The sequence below is a fragment of the Gobio gobio genome (genome assembly GCF_949357685.1).
Source record: "Gobio gobio genome assembly, chromosome: 2".
NCBI classification, from domain to species: domain Eukaryota; kingdom Metazoa; phylum Chordata; class Actinopteri; order Cypriniformes; family Gobionidae; genus Gobio; species Gobio gobio.
The window spans coordinates 26,469,964-26,490,806 of record NC_137098.1 but is presented as its reverse complement, the minus strand read 5'-3'; the positions used below and the strand labels follow the sequence as shown (position 1 = coordinate 26,490,806).

The following is a 20,843-nucleotide window of genomic DNA, read 5'->3' as shown; positions in this document are numbered from 1 at the left end:
CGAGGCGCATCTCAAACAAGCTTAATAAGTGGTTCTATAAACGATTTCCTTTAAATGAAAAGTAATTATTAACTCCCATTTTCTGCCTGAAGATATACATCAACAAATATTTAGTACATATTTGAAAATTAAAACCCTTAAGGACAACACATTGATACTCTGGATAAGTTAAAGCCACAAGCATGTTGCTAACATTACATAGCATGTGCAATATGATTGTGTTTCCAATTGCAACTATAACTTAAGACCAGCATGTTCAATAGTAACCAGACAGCCCTTAGAATTAGCATGTTTCAAATGCAACTAACTTAAAGAACAGCGTGTTCCAATAGAACTAGAGTTAACACTCTGCTCCAATAGCAAACTATAAAACATTACAAACCTGCTTCAATGCAACTATGTAGCTTTAAGAACAAGCGTGTTTCTAATAACACTACATTTTAATAGTGGTGAATTAGAGAAATATATATATATATATATATAAACTTGCAGGACTTACGATATTATCAGCACAGTCTGTGAAAAGTAGTACTACAGCTTTAAGAACAGCGTGTTTCCAATAGCACTAGCTTTGAAGAACAGGTTTCCAATCACCTATACTTTAGGAAGGAACAAGCAGATAACATAATCAGAATAAATGCTGAGCTGACTCACTGACAATGACTGATTACTATTATCTTTTAATAGCTGCACCACAGCAGAATGATTCAGTTTGCACCATGAACCGTTTTCCTGTGTAGCACCGCGAGCTGCTTGGATATGTGCAGTAAAGCGAAAAAAACAAACCAAAGCACCTGACTTAGGTTTAATTAAGTCATAGCATGTTGCATAGACAAGCAAGTTGCCAGCATGGCAACAGATTGCGCACATTTGCCAAAATGATCACATAGCCTAGCTGAAAAAGCATTTACTGAAAATGACTAGAAACTTAAAAACCTTTATATAACTTGATAGCTTTTAGCAAGCATTAAAAAGAACTTAGCTTTGCTTCGTGAAGACATTCAGGGATGATTACGTGGGTGTTTGATCTTCTCTTGATATCCTTCATACAGGTGAGTGTAGATCTCCTCAGAATTGTTCTTGGTCAGTTACATTAGTAAACTTCAGCGAGGCCATGTCAACAAAGCAGCAATGCCAACTCAGTCACTTCTAGATCAGCTGTTTACGTTACAATCGATGCAGCAAACCGCGTTCAAGTTCGCAAACTGGAATGAAACTGAGGTGAAATCCATGTGGGAAACGAATTCCTAGTGAGATGCGATGTTTAGGCTGTTACCCTCCAAATTCGGCATGATAATTAGCTCCGAAGAATGCGATAGCAGCTGATGATACTGAAGGAGCTTTTATATGCATGCTGTGAAAGGCATAGTATCCCTATAGGTAGACGTGATCAGCTGACAGTCAGCTGAAGCAAGCTTGACTAACGTGCCCTGCCAGAACTAACGCTATACGCTGGATTTCTACTCCAATTAGTTTTTTTTTTTAATTAAAATTTAAAGGATCCAAGGCGAGTTTATTTGTATAGCACATTTCATACACAGTGCCAATTCAAAGTGCTTTACACAGAAATTAAGTTAACATATTCATAAGTGAATAAAATAAAAATATATATAGTATAACAGTTATAATAGAAATTAAAAGGGAAAAAAAATAAAGATGAATTCCCCTATCTAGGGTGGAAGAAAATGGAGAGTCAGGTTTACTTTAAAAATATTTGTCAGGTAACTGTGCGTTTAGACTGTACCCTTACTGACAAATCTTCTTGGCCTAACTTGAGGGCGTTCTCTAGATGTTTTACCCGTCAGAGCAGATCTAAACGGGTCTTCCTCGCACCGGAGGGAGTACTCAAAAAATATTTGTTAGGAAACTGTGCATTTAAACATTACCCTTACAGACAAATCTTCCTGGACAGGAACACCAGGGCTATCTCTACTTTGTTCGACCATCAGAGCGGATCTGTCCTTCCACTTACTACCAAGTCCTCGCACCGGAGGGATTTCGATTTATCGCTCACCCGTCTCTCAACCTCTTCCACCCAATCAGCCTTAACAAAATTTAAAAAATTAAAAATAAAAAGATAAAAAGTGTAATTAAAAATAAAATTAAAAATAAAAACCGGGTTAAATTGAAACACATAATTAAAGTGTAAGCAGTTCGGACAAAGCACAGAGCTCATTCAGTAAATGCATAAGAAAAGGTGCAATCAGTCGGACGTACAGTGGCACAGTGCTCATTCAGTAAATGCACAGCTAAACAGATGTGTTTTTAGTCTGGATTTGAAAGTGGCTACTGTTGGAGCACATCTGATCTGTTCAGGAAGCTGGTTCCAGCTACGGCTGGCATAATAGCTAAAAGCAGACTCTCCTTGCTTTGAGTGAACCCTTGGTATTTCTAATTGACTTGATCCTGATGATCTGAGTGATCTGTTGGGTTTGTACTTTATCAGCATATCTGCAATGCATTTAGGTCCTAGATCATTGAGTGATTTATATACAAGTAGTAGTACTTTAAAATCGATCCTAAATGTAACTGGAAGCCAGTGTAAAGACCTGAGGACTGGTGTGATATGGTCATATTTTCTGGTTCTGCTCAGAATCCTGTCAGCAGCGTTCTGTATGAGCTGCAGCTGTCTAATGGTCTTTTTGGGAAGGCCAGTGAGAAGATCATTACAATAGTCCAACCTGCTGGTGATAAAAGCATGAACGAGTTTCTCTAAGGGCGTTTTCACACCTACCTTGTTTGGTCCGGATTTTCAGACTTTTCAGTTTGGTCCGAATCAAAATTGCAGGAGTGAAACCTTCCCCGTACCACGGTCCGGACCAAACAGACGAAATTTGGTCCGACGAAAAGAGGTAGTCTCGGTCCGGATCAAACTGAACAAAGGTTTGGTTCGTTTCTAGTGTGAAAGCATTTTCTGTATGGTTCGGACTTTCAGACCATTTACAGGAAGTTCCTGTTTATGTTTAAATATTATAAAGTTATTTTTAAATTCAATCTAGGCTACATTGATTATGAAAAGTGAAAATATGCGCAATATGTCAGAAGACAGAAAGTCAGAAATAATTTTGAACGAAATTTTGTATGATTTTGCTTAGAAAGCATTTCTTTAATGGGAATTTCGTTTTGTATAAATTGTATCTTAATTGTAATCAACGTTTAATCAGATAATTGCCTGGATTTAATAAATAAGAAACAAATAGTCTATAGCAGACGGGAGCGATCACATGCTTTACACATGAACTGGTCTCAAATAAACCGAAACTCAGCAGGCTACTTGCCTCACAAACATGAGAAATATGTGTATATAAAGCTTGAAATGTCCACTTTTAAACGTAACGAATAAAAAATAGTCAAGCAATGCGCACTGTTCAATAGTGGCAACGATATGCGTCCGTTCATTCATTCTTGTCAAAGACGCTGACGTCAGACGCACGTCTGTTTACAAACCAATCAATGTCCAGATGTCGCCCACATAGATGATGACGAGTGGACGCAAGTGCGTCATGTAAAGTTCTTTAATCCGCTCACATAATTGCAATGTGAAACCAAACCAAAACTAACCGAATATATAAAAAGTATCCAAACATGAACTTCGGTTCGGACCTTGGTGCGGACTTTCAGGTGTGAAAACGCCCTAAGTCTTGCCTGGAAACAAAGCATCTAATTCTTGCAATATTTTTCAGATGATAGTAAGCTGATTTAGTTATTGCTTTGACATGACTACTGAAACCCAGGTCTGACTCCAAAATCACACCAAGATTCCTGACTTGATTTTTTTATTTTAGACCTTTAGCCTCAAGATATGCGTTCACCTTGAGAATTTCATCTTTGTTTCCAAATGTAGTGATTTCAGTTTTGTCTTTGTTTAACTCCAGTATGGAGTTACATTTACATTTATGCATTTGGCAGACGCTTTTATCCAAAGCGACTTACAGTGCCCTTATTACAGGGACAATCCCCCTGAAGCAACATGGAGTAAAGTGCCTTGCTCAAGGACACACTGGTGGTGACCGCTGGGATCAAACCAGCAACCTTCTGCGTATCAGTTCCATGGTTTAACCCACTGGACCACCATCTCACAATCTGGAGTTATCCAGATTTCTCTTTTTCAGGAGAGGCTTAACTACTGCGTGAGTTTGGAAAAGTCCCAGAAAGAAGTGAGGCGTTTACCACTTCTAGGAGATCTGCTTCTAAACAGTTAAACACACTTTTGAAAAAAGAAGTGGGGAGTGTGTCAAAGGCGCAGGTTGATGTTTTAAGGTGCTGTACCGTTTCTTCTAAAATTTTACCATCAATTGCTTCGAAATCAGTCATGGTAACTTTCTGAGTTTGTGGTCTGATCTGACTCACCCCAGAGCAACTCAAGGATGTGCTGATCGCATTTCTGATATAATTGATTTTCTCGGAGAAGAAGAAAGCAAACTCACTACATTTGCTGTCTGATAGCATTTCATTGGGAATGTGACTCGGAGGGTTTGTTAGTCTCTCTACAGTAGCAAAAAGAGTATAGAAAATACAGAAATGATCAGACAGTGCCACATCCTTAATAACTATCGATGAAATGTTTAGACCCTTACTGATAAGTAAATCTAGAGTGTGTCCACAATCATGTGTGGGTCCGTGTACATGTTGTGTCAAATCAAAAGTGTTAAGAACAGTCATGAGATCTTTTGTTGTACTGGATTCAGCATTGTCAATGTGAATGTTAAAATCCCCAGCAATAACAAAACAGTCATACTCAGATGTGATTGCTGATAACAGCTCTGTAAAGTCATCAATAAAGGCTGGACAATATTTTGGAGGCCTGTAAATAATGATAAGCAGGATGCGTGGAGCAACTTTTAGCACAATGCCCAGATATTCTAGAGACAAATAGTCACCAAATGATACTTGCTTACATTGATAGACATCTTTAAAAAGAGCAGCAACTTTCTATCACGTAACAGAACAGAAATAGAGAAAGAGACAGGCACACTGGGTTCCCGCTTGTTTTGTAAACATTTGATAAGGTTGCTGTTGACGTTGCGAGGACCCAGAACATATCACTGAGAGTATTCTAGGTTACTACTTGTGGAGGTTTTTGGTCCAATAATTAGAATATCTGTTTTTTCAGAATTAAGTAGTAGGAAATTACTAGTCATCTAATTTTTGCATTCCATTAATCTTGTGAATTGGTAAATTTCGTCAGGGTGCAAAGAAATATAGAGCTGAGTATCATCAGCTTAACAGTGAAAACGAATGGCATGCTTCCTAATAATATCTCCCAAGCATGTACAGGGTGAAAAGCAACGGTCCTAGCACTGAGCCTTGCAGTACTCCATACTGAACTTGAGATTGGTTTGACATCTCTTCATTTACTGCTACAAACTGATGACGGTCAGATAAATATGATTTAAACCATGCAATTCCACTAATGCCAACATAATTTTCAAGTCTATTCAAAAGAATGTTGTGGTCGATAGTATCAAATGCAGCACTAAGATCCAATAACACTAATAGAGAGATACAACCACGATAGGATGTTAAGAGCAAATCATTTGTAACTAATGAGAGCAGTCTCAGTACTATGATACAGTCTAAATCCTGACTGGAAATCCTCGCAGATATCATTTCTTTCTAAGAAGGAACATAGTTGTGAGGAAACTGCATTTTCTAGTATTTTTGAGTTCAAGTTGTGTTTTTTAATAAGGTTTAATAATAGCCAGCTTAAAGGTTTTCGGTACATAATCCTAATGACAAAGATGAATTAATGATATTAAGAAGAGGATCTATGACCTCTGGAAGCATCTCTTTCAGTAGCTTAGTCGGTATAGGGTCGAGCATACATGTTGTTGATTTAGATGATTTAAAGAGCTTAGACAATTCTTCCTCTCCTATAGCAGTGAATGAGTGGAATTTTTCCTTAGTGACAGTGGCACTACAATGCAATGTTGCGATACTGTAGTCGACGGCTGCATATAGTTATAATTCTCTGCCTAATATTGTCAATCTTGCATGTAAAGAAGTTCATAAAGTCGTTACTGCTGTGCTGTTTGGAAACATCAGAACTTTATTTCTTGTTAATTTAGACACTGTATCAAATAAATACCTACACTCTTAAAAATAAAGGTTCTTTGGCGGGGTGTATGGTTCCATGAAGAACCGTTAATATCCAAAAAACCCTTACATTGCACAAAAGGTTCTTTATAGTGTAGAAATGTTATTTAGACTATAAAATGGTTAGAAAAAAATGGTTCTTTAAAGAACCTTTCACAAAATGGTTCTTCAGGGAGGGAACCAAAAATGGTTTTTCTATGGCATCGCCGTGAAAACGATACTCGGTTACTTAACGTAACCTCGGTTCTCTCTAGAAGAGGGAACGAGTATTGCGTAAGTTTCCTTACGCATCGGGAAAGTATTCTTTCTTCGAGATTTCTGAAAAACCCAAAATTATCCTTAATTTTGTAACATTGTCAATGCAGTGCGGCAGCCTGGCAGACCATAGCAGGCTATACCAGCGTGCTATTGGCTGCTCTGCTGGCAACTGCAGCAGCCTATCGGTGAGCCCGCGTGACGTGGCGACCATTTGCCTACAGGTGGGGCGTGGCCACGTGTATATGAGTGGGGCTCACGGGCTGCATATTCGGTTTTCGTAGTTCTGAAGCGTAAAAGCCCGCGGGGCGCACGGCAAGGAACGCAATACTCGTTCCCTCTTCTAGAGAGAACCGAGGTTACGTTAAGTAACCGAGTATCGTTCTCTTACGAGAGGTTCTCTCGTATTGCGTAAGTTTCCTTACGCATCGGGAACACATTGTCAACGCCGTGCACGCCTCGCGTACAGCATATGTATCCCAAGAATGACCTTGGAGTCATTGGGGCCGAATTCCATACACGTCGGGCTCACTGAGAGCGTGTGTAGATCCCCCACGCGTTTTACAGAAGCCAGAGCTATCAGGAACGCGGTTTTTAGCGAAAGGAACCTTGGTTCCACAGTCTCGAGCGGTTCGAAAGGATGAGCCTTCATGGCCTCTAGGACCAAGGCCAGATCCCATATAGGAACCGATGGGGGCCGCGGGGGATTCATCCGTCTGGCTCCTCTGAGGAAACGGATGATGAGCTCGTTCCTTCCTAGCGTGCTACCTAGCGTCGTCTGAGCGAACGCTGCTATAGCCGCTACATACACTTTGAGCGTGGAAGGGGACCTGCCCAGTTCCAACAGCTCCTGGAGGAAGGAGAGGACCCGCTGGACCCCACATTGCTGTGGATCCACACCCTTGGAAGCACACCACTCAGTGAACACTGACCACTTAGAACTATATAACCGCCTCTCAGTGAACACTGTGAACACACCACTCAGTGAACACTGACCACTTAGAACTATATAACCGCCTCGTCGAGGGGGCTCTAGATGTGAAATCGTGTTCATAACCCCTTCGGGCAGGTCAACGGGTATCCGTTGGTCACCCATACATGCAGAGACCATCGCTCTGGATGGGGATGCCAAACTGACCCTCCTGCTTGAGAGAGGAGGTCTGCTCTCAGCGGAACTGGCCAGGGGGGTGAGTGCGACAGCTTCATCAGCTCTGGGTACCAAATCTGGTTCTCCCAGCGCGGCGCTATAAGGAGCACCGGGCGGCGCGTCTCCCTGATTTTCGCTATGACCTGGGTCAATAGGGAAATCGGCGGGAAAGCATACAGCGGGAGGCTGGGCCAAGGTTGGGACAGCGCGTCCTCGCTTTTGGACAGAAACGTCGGGCAGCGGGCGTTCTCTTTTGTTGCAAAGAGGTCGAGCTCCGCTCTGCCGAATAGGCGCTGTAGCGACTATGAGTCAGATAAAATAATAACTCAACGGGGAACTGAATTAAAATGAAAGACTCGGATGACACTATATATTATAAATAATTCAGAATTAATGTTTACACCTTAACTTATTCGTCCGCCGATATGTAAGAACTTAAAGGGGGCTCTGTTAAAGGGAAACATGTATATTTAGCTCAAATGAATGAATTTAATGAATTCATAGGGAATTTTGAGAGTCTATTTTACAGCCGAGCAAATGACTCTTCTAGCGTTCATTTGAACGGGCCGTAAATATCAACTCTGCAGCGGATATTAATATCCGAACAATAGTGAAACACTATTTAACAGCCAGGTAACTTAGATCGGCAGTTCAAGACATTAAATTGATAAGCACATAACACAAGAACAGTTATCTTTGAATACAAATGGAACTTTATTGATTAATCTAACACATCAAACTAATATCTAACATAAACACACACGCTCGCACATTCACACATTGCAGAAAGGAAGAAGGTGAGGAAAGAATAAGTTCTAAGAGAGAGAAATTATGAAATCCTAAGCAATCTATGCATTTATGAAACATGACCTGAAGAAACCATTGATCAGTAATTTAACCTCCTATCGTTTCTTAGGCAGGGTTATTACATTTGATCTAATGCACCAGTTCAGCTTGGAATCAAAAAGGCGTTACTTGCGTTTGGGTTTCGCGTGTCGTCTGACAAAGGGGGATTCCCTTTTTCTGGCTGTACAGGGATTTTCCCGGATCTTTGATTCGCTGAAGGTCTGGTCGACGTCTGGGGAAGCCAGTCACGTGGCGTGTTGGCGGCTGGATGAAAGTCTTGTGGGCGTTGTTTGAAGTTGGAGCGCGCTGTTAGAAACTCGTTGTTGAGAGACTTTTGCGGCGAAACTTAACAGAACCCGAGACTTAACGGAAATAAAATAAACTTTAAGGCGAGACACGGCAGGTGAAAACATCGTTTTTTCATGCAGTGGTCAATTTTTAGATTTTGGGCCAGTTTGCTCCCTTAACATGTAAGCTTTCATGTCAAAATAAAAAAAATGTCAACATTACACATTAAGTTGGTTATTTCATTATATTTTGTCACCGTGCGCCTTTAGATTTCTACCCGAAATCATCAGAAGTTATTCTAGCGCGATCTCTCGTGCCGTCTCCATTCACAGAAACATGTCATGCTTGGTCTCATTATAAAGCTCGCAGTCTCACACACAGCACTGTCTAATCCAAATATGGATATTTCCTTTGTAGAACTAACCAACCGCGAAAGTTTGCAGCCGAACACCACATCTGATTGGTCGATGTGAATTTCTCACGCGCTGCCGCTTGCTTGTGTATTCTCTGCTTGAGAGAAAGTGCAGACAACGCTGAAATCGGCTCATAAACGCTCACAGAAAAGACCAAGTAGCAAGAGCAAGTAAAAAGAAAGTAAACAACAACAGATTAGACGACGAAACCCCGTCAGAATTAGATTCAAATAGTTATAGATGGACATATGCAACAAACAGGGACAGTTCGTCTGCAGTTTTTGTGACTGGTGTTTGTTAAGGTAGTTCTCTTAAGGTAGTTCTCTAATAGCTATTGCTATTAATAATTTATTCATTTATCAATTTCCACGTGTTTTAAATATTATACACTACTGATATTAATTAACTGAATATATATTTTGTTTGTAGGTTGGGGGTTTTATAGAAATGTATGCAGTTATACAGTATAAAACTTTAAAGGCCGTTTTCTCAGAATTAGTTTTTTCTCACACTCAGAGTCAGATATATCCACTTCAAGAGCACCTACAAGTACCAACTTTAGCAGTCTTATGCTGAACTATATTCTGAAGGCTTTTACAGAGGGATTTGTTGATATATCATTCCTATCCTGAGTTATAGGTCCTTTAACTCCAAAAAACATGGCGAAAATTGATTTTTTAAGGCTATTGTCAGTATTCTCTAATTTACTAAAGCACAAAATAAGATATCCAGAATCCCCTCTGTAAAAGCCCTCTCATCTAACATGTCAACAAATAGAACCAAGAATTTTAAACATGGTCCTTTCCAATTTCCAGATTTTGTTTTTGGAAAAGTATGCAAATGAGCGTATATTTAAGTATATAAGGCCTCATTTGCATATTAAAACATTAATTTACACAAAACTTGTAATACATTTTTTTCTTATGTTTATGCCAGTAATAAACTGGAGAAGTTTCACAGTGATATCTTGTAATTAAAAAAAAATCCCTATTCACCTGTAGTGTCTCGCCTTAAGTAAAAGAAAGGAAAGTGAGAGAAAAGCAGATGGCCTGAATGAAATCGTTGTTAACCCATTTTCTCTGATGTTGGTCTGTCACGATAGTCAGACCGTCTCCTGGGAGCTCCGTTCAGAACTCACTCTGGTCAAACTGCTAGGACTTAGATCATCTCTGAACTGCGAACAGGCCGCGAACCAGCTCGAACCGAACTGGAACCGAACTTGAGCTGAACTCTGCACTGCTTCTGGTCTGAACTGCAGACAGAACTGTAGACAGAACTGTAGACAGAACTTTTCGTTCGTGTTCTGAGATTAAACTCAAACATTTGCCCATCCCCTGGATGGGTTCTGGCCAATTAGGCTTCAGGGGTGACTGTGTCTCCACCCCTCCCACAAAATTGGGTTATCTATAGAATTTAGTTTCCTGCTCTTAAGCAGAGAGTAAATTTAGACCTAATTTCTTACTATAAGGACATGATCAATTCTATAAAGATTTCATTCAGCTCATCTGTTGGATTATACCCATACGAACACACCGGTATCAAACACAATGCTTTTTCATCCACTCATTCAATAGTTACATAATTGCATGAATTGTGAGTAATATACATGCCCAATAGTCTAACTAACGTGTATTAGTTGTAAACACACTAACAAGCTACGTCGAAGGCTATTTGAAATGAAAAAGTCCAATAATCCGTGATTTGATGTACTCCATATGTGACAGTTTCTGTGAGCTTGCTTGGAGTTTTAGCTGTGTCGTGGAGTTCATTTACCGGTCATTGCAAAGACAGAGGTCTGGTTGTTTCTTTGTCTTGTGACAACCACGAGCCCTTTGTCCTCTTTTAACTGAGTTTGGTGGCGAGTCCATAGGAAGTCAGAACTAGTAGCTCAGGGGCAGAATCAAGCCCCCATCTCCCTCGTGATGATGATCGATTTCCTGGAGCTGAATTGTGCTTTGTTGAAAAGGATGTTAATTTGATCGAATCATTGGAAGATTAACTCATCTATATGTCTGCGTCCATAATTGCTACATATCCCCCCTTCGTTAGGCGATGTGTTGGGATGAAGACATCGGCGAACGCTGTAGAAGCACAAGGAGAAGAAGCAGACACAATACACAACAAACAACAAGACAACACCTCCATGATTGGCCACTGTACTGGTGCAGGGCCTTAGATTATTCGAGTACTAACAGTTTTAAACTTTAAACTGAAGGTTAATTTGAAGTTTACGTTTTAACGTTCCTCGGTTTATCGTGTCGACGTAATGTAGTTTAACTTTGGTGTTGTTCTAATTTGGTTCGGTACGGTGACTCTTTGACCAAATTCTGTGTTTAACTTTTGTTTTGTTTGTTTTCTTCACTTCTAAATCGTACTAGGTTGAGACCGTTGTACCTTTCTTCATGACGTGGTGACATCATTTGTGGTACAAATGAGGTGACCTCTTAATCATGGAGCTCTCTAGCTCACATTGGTTCAAAGGTGGCCTGCCGATATTAGGTGTGGTGCATCAATCCCTATATCGTGACCTTGACCCTTATGGGGTAGACAGGCATTTTACCTAACAAAAGAAGAAGGAGAGGGAAGGAAGAGGTGAAACAAAACAAAACAGTTGAGAGTCTCTAGGTCTTGCCTACAACTACTCGTGCAGCTAAGGTGTCGTGTACCCTATCTTAATGAGAGGTGTTCTACTTGTTGGGTAGATGTTTCTACCAATGTTTCCTATGATGAGTGTAGCCGGGTCCATGCTAAGCTAGTTTCTGAAGCTAGTTTCTACCTGTGGGAAGAACATGTTTGCTGAATGTTTTCCCTGGCAGATGTGGTTAACTTCTGTATGTTAGCGAGTATGTAAGTTATGTAGTGTATGTAACGTTAGTGGATGTATGGTCAGATCTGTTCTAGTCTGTTTTTGGTCCCCCCTTTCCTGGAAGGCGTGTCAATCAGAATCTGACTCATCCCATTTCCTGTCCTCTTCATGGCATTTGAGGGATTCTCTCAATAGCTGCATGACTTCTTGTGAGTCGCTGCTTTGCTTGTGCCCACGGCCGTCTGGTTGTTTGGATCTGGCATTGGCATGAGAGTCTTGTTCTTGGGCGTACTCAGTGCTGTGCTTGACTGAGTGGTGCCGAGGTGGGTTTTGTCGTCGTTTACCCACGTTAGATGCTCTGGAATGTGTGGGATGACGATGGTCTTTGTCATCTTTAGGGTTTCTTGAGAAGCGAGGCTGGTCCCATGGCTTTTCCCAGCGGTTGGTGTGGTAGCTGTCATGGGAGTCACGTTCTCTGTACTCTTTAAGATGGACTGTGGCGTAGTCATGCCACTGGGTGTCGTCCAGTGCAAGGCTTGGGTCTAGGCTGACGGAGTTTGACACTGTGGATGTTTTCAAACCTTTCTTTGAGGCCATCTTTTGTTTGATGTAGGCCTTGTGTGTCAGGTCACGCAGCTGTTGGATTGTCATCGTGTCTGGGCAGGCCATGATGCCTAGATGACGACTCACTCCAGGGTGCAGGTTTCTCAGGAAGATGGTTTTGAAGTTCAAATCCTCTTCAAGTTCAGGTTCGTTATATGCACCAAAGTAGGCTTGTCGGAAACGGCTGTAGTAGGCTTGGGGAGTCTCTTGTCGACCTTGTTTGGTTTCCCAGGCGATTAACAGTCCGTGTTCAGACTCAGGGCCTGTAAATTCTTGGGTCAGCGTCTCACGTAGTAGCTGGTAGTTGTACTTTACGTGAACAGGTTGCCGATCTAGAAAGCTCCGTACCTCATGACTGGATGTGGCTCTGAGGAGGTATAACCTGTCTCGGTCGGTCACCTGAGGTCTTGCCTCTAGGTAGAAGTCAATATCTCGGAGGTAGGCCTGGATGTCGCGGCCCTCCGTGGAGTTTGGGTTGAACTGGGTGATGTTCTTAGCGAGCTTGTCGAGGTTTTCAAAGGTCATCTTTTGTGCAGGTTCGGAGTCTGCTTGGATGAGCTCTCTTTTGTTGGCCGGGACAAGTTCTGTGGTGAAGGCCGGTGACGCTTTGGGTTGCGGCCATTCACTTCTTCCGTTGTATGGCAGTTCTTGGAAGGAAGACTGTGTTCTACTCAGCAGTAGTGATGCTGAGGGAGTTCTATCCCTACTTGGCTCTGGTCTCTGTTTGACAGCATGATTGAGTTCATATCTGACCGCGTAGAGCTCGTCGTTGGCGTCGTCTCGCTGTCGGATCAGATGGTCCATCTCAGTGCTGTACCTTTCAAGGTGGTCTTCCAGAGCATTGATTTTAGAGTTCTGGTCTTTAATATCAGCGTTGGCTTTCTCTAGCTGATGTTCAGCAGACTGGAGTTGGTTTAACAGGTGTTTATGTGCAGTCTTTGACTCTTGTTTGTCGCGTTCAGCGACTGCAAGGGCTTCTTGGAGCTTGTCAACTGGTTTCTTTGTTTCTTGCTCCACTTCGTCAGGCACTTTGAGTTTGTCTTGAGCTTTAGCCTTGAGCTGGTCTGTGCAGCGTTGAGTGTGCATCAGCTCTCTCAGGAACTCAGTGGTCTGACGCTTGAAGTCGTCCTGGACTTTCACTTCCAGCTTGTCTATGTGGTGTTGGGCACGTGTCAGCTCCTCTTGAAGGTGGATGATGTGCTTGTCGCTTAGTTTCAGCTGGGCTGTGAAGGCGTTGCTTAGGGAACAGGTGATCTTGGCTAGTTCCATGTGGTTGTTGTTCTGGCTTGAATCATGTGTCAGGAACCTTCTCAGAATCATGATTATTATTAAAAATAATAACAGTTCAATTGTCTTTGGTATGAGGCAGTCTGTAATGCCTCGGAGACAGGCGCCCACATCTTCCCCTTGGGCAGTGGGGTTTGTCGTCTGCGACATGTTGGTACTCTGGGAGAAGAGACTGACACAGATCTGTGTGGGGTATAAGCCTATGTGTGGTGGAACAGCTAAGTGTCGTTTCAGTGATCGAACCCCAATAGTGGCGTGTGGTGACGACTATGTGTTGGTCTCAGTGTAGACAGGTAGGCTAGTGATGTGAAGGCTTTGTCACTCAACTAGGTAAGGGAAAGAGAGAGAAAAGGGTTAAAACAAATCTCAATAGATTGAAACAATTTTCTTTTCACTTGGAGAATTTCTTTTTTTTCTAAAAAGAAAATTCTATCAATGAAAAGCTGTTTCCAAATCGTGATGCGAGGACTATGTCACTCAGCTTAGTAAGGGAGGAAGAGAGAAAAGGTTAAAAACCTATTTCAATTGAAAGAAACAAAAATAACTTTCACTGGGAGAAAAAGTTCTTTTTTTTCTATAACTACTTCCTATCAATGAAAATCTTTTTTCAAAACAGAAACAATATTATTGTTTATGTTACAGAGTAAAATAATACAATAATAATGCTGATACCTCTTTCCTTAGTCTGACAGGATTGACGCCACACACCTTACAGGCGGACCGCTTATGCAGGGATGCGTTGAAGGCGACGGTGGCTCAACACTTGTCTCTGTTAAATGAACTTAGATATGTCAAAATTTTAAATTGCGTTTACAAATGCAGGGAAAGCATGGAGAACAAAGGAGGGTTTGATTACCAATCAAATGCCTACTGGTTTGTTTCTCTGGGAAGAATTATCTTTCTCTTTCTTTTAGAAATGATCAATGATTCTTCCAGGCTTGTTCCCTATAAATATGAAGAATAAAATTGAATAGAGCAGGACAGAACAGGGAAGACGTGAGGAGAAGGGAGGAAAGCAAGGAGATCCGGCCCCACAAATGGCTCTGAAGCCTTTGTCTGACTACGAGTATAAAGTTGATAGTTGATGGTCAACTAATCCCCCAAAATAAATATTTAGTCAATGAGGATTGTCTCTGATTTATTTTGAAACTCGTAGGAATCTGGCACTGTCTCCTATTGAGGCTCAGGTGTGTTGCTCCCAAGCTAGGTTACAAAAAGGGAAGTTAAATAAAGAGATAAATGAGTAAATAAAATAGAGTGGCTAAGTGAATAGCTACAATAGGAAGAGGGGATAAAGGAGGGTATAACGCAATAAAAATAATGAATAAGTGTGAGTCCAAAAGGTTTTGGTAATAGATATCAATTTAGTGGTTCACTTGAACTTCTAAAGTTCCAGACGAATACCTAAAGTAATTGGGTCTCAATGAGAAATTCTGAAAATGAGTAAATTCCAGAATAGTTAGAATAACTTTAAAATCATTTTACATGACTTTGAGGAATGAATCTTGAATTTTTTCTTTCATTAAATTCAAACTTAACAATTAATAATTGCAAACCAGTATCTTTCCTCTTCAAGTAAAATGTAGGTAAAGCAACTAACAATTGTGAACCAATATTTCCCTTAAAGTAGAGTATAACGTAATGTATTAGAAAGATAAGAGAAAAGTAAGAAATACCAACAGTGTACATAAAGTTGAGGTGTTTAAATGGTTAAATCACTTTAAAGTGACTCAAACAGACACTGCATTTACACGTATGTTAATACGGTTGATACCTAAAACTAATGCTAAAGCTTTAGCATTTAGGCTTCAATGTAAACAACTGCTTCGATTAGCTTAGCCTGTAGCTGTTAGCTACCGTAAGGTTTGTTTACAAATATGGCTTCGACGCACTGCGCATGCGCTGAGTTTATCCGGAAGCGCTGGTTGACTTCCGTGCCGCAGTCGTGACTATGGCGACAAACAAACGCTAGCGGCAAACATGTGAATTGCAGACAGGGTAAAGTTAGGAGTAACTAGAAAAGTCAGCGCTTTTCACCCTGTAAAGTTACACATAAGTTTAGCACGTGCAATCGAGTGTATTACGTGAAACGTCGGCACATTTCATAAATGAAAATCAAAATAAGGAACACCACTCGTAGCTGGTTTTGCTCTGTGATGCTTTTCACTCAGTTTGTTAAGAGTGAGATTAAACTTTACAGTTACAGTTCAATGTTACAGTTTTGCGCTGTAAATAGAACACTATTGATCTCGGCGGATCTATGTGCAAATAGAACCACAGGGTTTCTTCTACTGTTGATTCTCTCAATGTCAGCTTTACTTGGGTTCAAATCATTCTCCTTTAAATCACACTGGGACACGCAGTGTTTTTACGAGATGGATATACACACCGGCAAGCTTTAACTGCTTAACAATAGCACAGGGAAGATATAGCTCTTCGAATTACAGTGGAACACGCACTGAATTAATAGCTATAAATAAGGCTTTAATACATCGATCAAGGAACACGATTGATCTGACCGCGCTGTGAGGAGATTATTCCTCGCAGGGTATTTCAATTTATGCAGTTTAAGTTCGTTCAGTTCTCTGGCTGACTGATATACGTATAATGTTAGCTATTTAATGACACTGGAACACGCAATGACATCAATTCGGCTATAAACGAGGCATTCTAGAAATTAAGGAACACGCTTAATTCTTACCTTATCGTATAGTGTGAGATCTCAGATCTTAAATTACTCTAATGCAGTTTCAGAACAGGGACAGACTTGGGTTACACAGCGTTTTGCATTCATTCAGAGCATTCAAAGAGGTGCGCGCACTTACGTCACGAGCGCGCGCACACACACACAGACGCGTCTAGCGGTCTGGTCTCTCAAAATGTAATTCAAAGATAAAATCTCGATTTATATGCTTATAATTTAGGTTAAACTGCCCAGCGTTCTCCACCAAAATACTGTAGCGACTATGAGTCAGATAAAATAATAACTCAACGGGGAACTGAATTAAAATGAAAGACTCGTATGACACTATATATTATAAATAATTCAGAATTAATGTTTACACCTTAACTTATTCGTCCGCCGATATGTAAGAACTTAAAGGGGGCTCTGTTAAAGGGAAACATGTATATTTAGCTCAAATGAATGAATTTAATGAATTCATAGGGAATTTTGAGAGTCTATTTTACAGCCGAGCAAATGACTCTTCTAGCGTTCATTTGAACGGGCCGTAAATATCAACTCTGCAGCGGATATTAATATCCGAACAATAGTGAAACACTATTTAACAGCCAGGTAACTTAGATCGGCAGTTCAAGACATTAAATTGATAAGCACATAACACAAGAACAGTTATCTTTGAATACAAACGGAACTTTATTGATTAATCTAACACATCAAACTAATATCTAACATAAACACACACGCTCGCACATTCACACGTTGCAGAAAGGAAGAAGGTGAGGAAAGAATAAGTTCTAAGAGAGAGAAATTATGAAATCCTAAGCAATCTATGCATTTATGAAACATGACCTGAAGAAACCATTGATCAGTAATTTAACCTCCTATCGTTTCTTAGGCAGGGTTATTACATTTGATCTAATGCACCAGTTCAGCTTGGAATCAAAAAGGCGTTACTTGCGTTTGGGTTTCGCGTGTCGTCTGACAAAGGGGGATTCCCTTTTTCTGGCTGTACAGGGATTTTCCCGGATCTTTGATTCGCTGAAGGTCTGGTCGACGTCTGGGGAAGCCAGTCACGTGGCGTGTTGGCGGCTGGATGAAAGTCTTGTGGGCGTTGTTTGAAGTTGGAGCGCGCTGTTAGAAACTCGTTGTTGAGAGACTTTTGCGGCGAAACTTAACAGAACCCGAGACTTAACGGAAATAAAATAAACTTTAAGTAAAAGAAAGGAAAGTGAGAGAAAAGCAGATGGCCTGAATGAAATCGTTGTTAACCCATTTTCTCTGATGTTGGTCTGTCACGATAGTCAGACCGTCTCCTGGGAGCTCCGTTCAGAACTCACTCTGGTCAAACTGCTAGGACTTAGATCATCTCTGAACTGCGAACAGGCCGCGAACCAGCTCGAACCGAACTGGAACCGAACTTGAGCTGAACTCTGCACTGCTTCTGGTCTGAACTGTAGACAGAACTGTAGACAGAACTGTAGACAGAACTTTTCGTTCGTGTTCTGAGATTAAACTCAAACATTTGCCCATCCCCTGGATGGGTTCTGGCCAATTAGGCTTCAGGGGTGACTGTGTCTCCACCCCTCCCACAAAATTGGGTTATCTATAGAATTTAGTTTCCTGCTCTTAAGCAGAGAGTAAATTTAGACCTAATTTCTTACTATAAGGACATGATCAATTCTATAAAGATTTCATTCAGCTCATCTGTTGGATTATACCCATACGAACACACCGGTATCAAACACAATGCTTTTTCATCCACTCATTCAATAGTTACATAATTGCATGAATTGTGAGTAATATACATGCCCAATAGTCTAACTAACGTGTATTAGTTGTAAACACACTAACAAGCTATGTCGAAGGCTATTTGAAATGAAAAAGTCCAATAATCCGTGATTTGATGTACTTCAAATGTGACAGTTTCTGTGAGCTTGCTTGGAGTTTTAGCTGTGTCGTGGAGTTCATTTACCGGTCATTGCAAAGACAGAGGTCTGGTTGTTTCTTTGTCTTGTGACAACCACGAGCCCCTTGTCCTCTTTTAACTGAGTTTGGTGGCGAGTCCATAGGAAGTCAGAACTAGTAGCTCAGGGGCAGAATCAAGCCCCCATCTCCCTCGTGATGATGATCGATTTCCTGGAGCTGAATTGTGCTGTTAATAAAGGATGTTAATTTGATCGAATCATTGGAAGATTAACTCATCTATATGTCTGCGTCCATAATTGCTACAGCGCCATACCAGCTGGACTGTCTGAGGGTGCAGGGACCATTCTCCTGGGAGAATGAGGCCCCTGGACAGCTTGTCCGGGCCCACATTGAGGTGGCCCGGTACGTGCGCAGCTCTCAGCGAGCGCAGCGAGCTGTGTGCCCACACGAGCAGGCGTTCCGTCAGATTGCCCAGACACCTGGACCTGACACCGCCCTGCCGGTTCACGTAGGACACCACCGTGGTATTGTCCGACCGGACCAACACGTGGTGTCCTCGTATAAACGGGAGAAACTGCTTGAGCGCGTTCTCTACCGCTATCATCTCCAAACAGTTTGTGTGTAGGAGTTTTTCTCCGCTCGACCAGAGGCCCGAGGCCGCTCTGCCCTCGAAAACGGCGCCCCAACCCGAGGTGGAGGCGTCCGTCGAGATGACTTTGCGGTGAGAGATGGCTCCCATTGTCACTCCCCGCTGGTACCAGTCGGCTACTAACCAGGGCTCTAGGGCTGAAACGCAGCCCTGAGTCACTCTGATCCTGAAGCCTCCGGACGCCCAGGCTCTGTGAGGCACTCGAGCGTTTAACCAGAATTGCAGCGGGCGCATGCGCATTAAGCCCAGCTGGAGCACAGCTGCAGCTGAGGCCATACGTCCCAGCATCCTCTGAAAAAGCTTGAGAGGTGCGATTTTGCCCGGCCGGAAGTACGCAGCCATGCGCCGAACTTGGCGCGCGCGTTGGGGGGACAGGCGGGCTGACATTGCCACAGTGTCCAGATTCAAACCCAGAAATGAGGTTGATTGCGTGGGCACTAATGAGCTCTTGGTCCAATTGACCGTGAGCCCCAGGCTGTCCAGATGGCTGAGCAGCATTGCCCTGTGGGCGAGGAGCTCGGCCTCTGACTGCGCCAGGATGAGCCAATCGTCCAGGTAGTTCAATATTCGCATCCCTCGATTTCTCAGGGGAGCGAGGGCCGCGTCCATGCACTTCGTAAATGTACGGGGTGCTAGTGACAGGCCGAAACGGAAGGACGGTGTATTGATAAGCCTGGCCGTCGAAGGCGAATCGTAAGAATGGCCTGTGACGCGGCGTTATCTTGATTTGAAAATATGCATCTTTCAAATCTAGGGAAATTAGCCAGTCTCTCGGGCGAATATGCGCGAGGATCTGCTTGGTCGTGAGCATCTTGAACGATCTTCTCATAAGAGCTTTGTTCAGACGCCTCAGATCCAGAATCGGTCTGAGCGACCCATCCCTTTTTGGCACGAGAAAATACCGGCTGTAAAAGCCTGACTCGCTCATAGAATGGGGAACCGGTTCTATAGCCCCTTTGCACAGCAGCGTGGCTATCTCCGCTCGAAGTAGATGTGCTACTTCCTCGCTCACTCTCGTCTCCATACGCGTACAGAAGCGCGGAGGGCGGCGAGCGAACTGCAGAGTGCAGCCGTGCTTCACTGTTCTCAGCACCCATTCTGATACACCTGGAATGGCTTCCCACGCTCTCGCGTGTGCCACACGGGATAGAACGGCCTCCGGGCTCGAAACGCCGCGCTTCGCGGGTTTGACGGCCTGTATAGGAGGGGCGAGCGCGCTCTCTGTGCTGTGAACAAATGGTGTGTGGCGCGGCGCGTGGCACCTGAGGCATAATGTTCGCGAAAATGTGTGAGCGCGTTTGAGCGGGCACAACTCTTACGCGTGGAACATGACCGGTTAAGAGCGGCTGTGTGACAGCGCGTGTGGTGGCTAGGCGTGGACGCAAACAAGCGGACACGTGACCTAACTCTAGCACTCGAGCGGCCGGTGGCCGCTTTATGTGAGTGAGAGACACGGGGCTTATAGTGCTTATGTGCAGGGGTGAACACAGAAAAGTGGGCACATTTACTGCATTTGAAACACATACGGCGTGAGCCGTGCAACCAGAAATAATGCAACTTTTGTGATTTCTCTGGTTCGCCGTAAAAACGGCGTTTGTAGACAGGCGAGAGGGCAGTTTTGCCGGCTCGTTGGCTGCGTGAATCTGCAGCAGCCACAGTGGTGGGGGCTGACAGGAAAGAGAGTTTTGACGGTGGTCCGGCCGCGGCGGGACTTAACCGTCGTTTCTCGCCTCTGGCTAGGAGGACTTTGGAGGCTCGGACTTCAGCGAGATCCTAGGCCGGGGGCCCCGCGGTGGAGGCGGCTTACCACGGCTGGAAGAGCGCGATCTGGGGCGGCCGCTCGG

The 20,843-nt window shown here is 42.7% G+C and overlaps 1 protein-coding gene across 1 annotated transcript in view; it reads right to left on the bottom strand.

The window, feature by feature from the left end:
- LOC307143501 (uncharacterized protein) overlaps window positions 1-20,195 on the bottom strand; it is a 39,897-nt gene extending 19,702 nt beyond the window's left edge. Inside the window, exons 1-3 of the mRNA XM_079845126.1 lie at window positions 18,654-20,195; window positions 7,351-7,791; window positions 7,229-7,292 (exon numbers count right to left, since the gene is read on the bottom strand). Coding sequence (XP_079701252.1) covers window positions 7,229-7,292; window positions 7,351-7,791; window positions 18,654-19,608 — 1,460 coding nt within the window. The 5' untranslated portion in view covers window positions 19,609-20,195. The remainder of the gene's footprint in view (window positions 1-7,228; window positions 7,293-7,350; window positions 7,792-18,653) is intronic.
- Window positions 20,196-20,843: the final 648 nt, after the last annotated feature.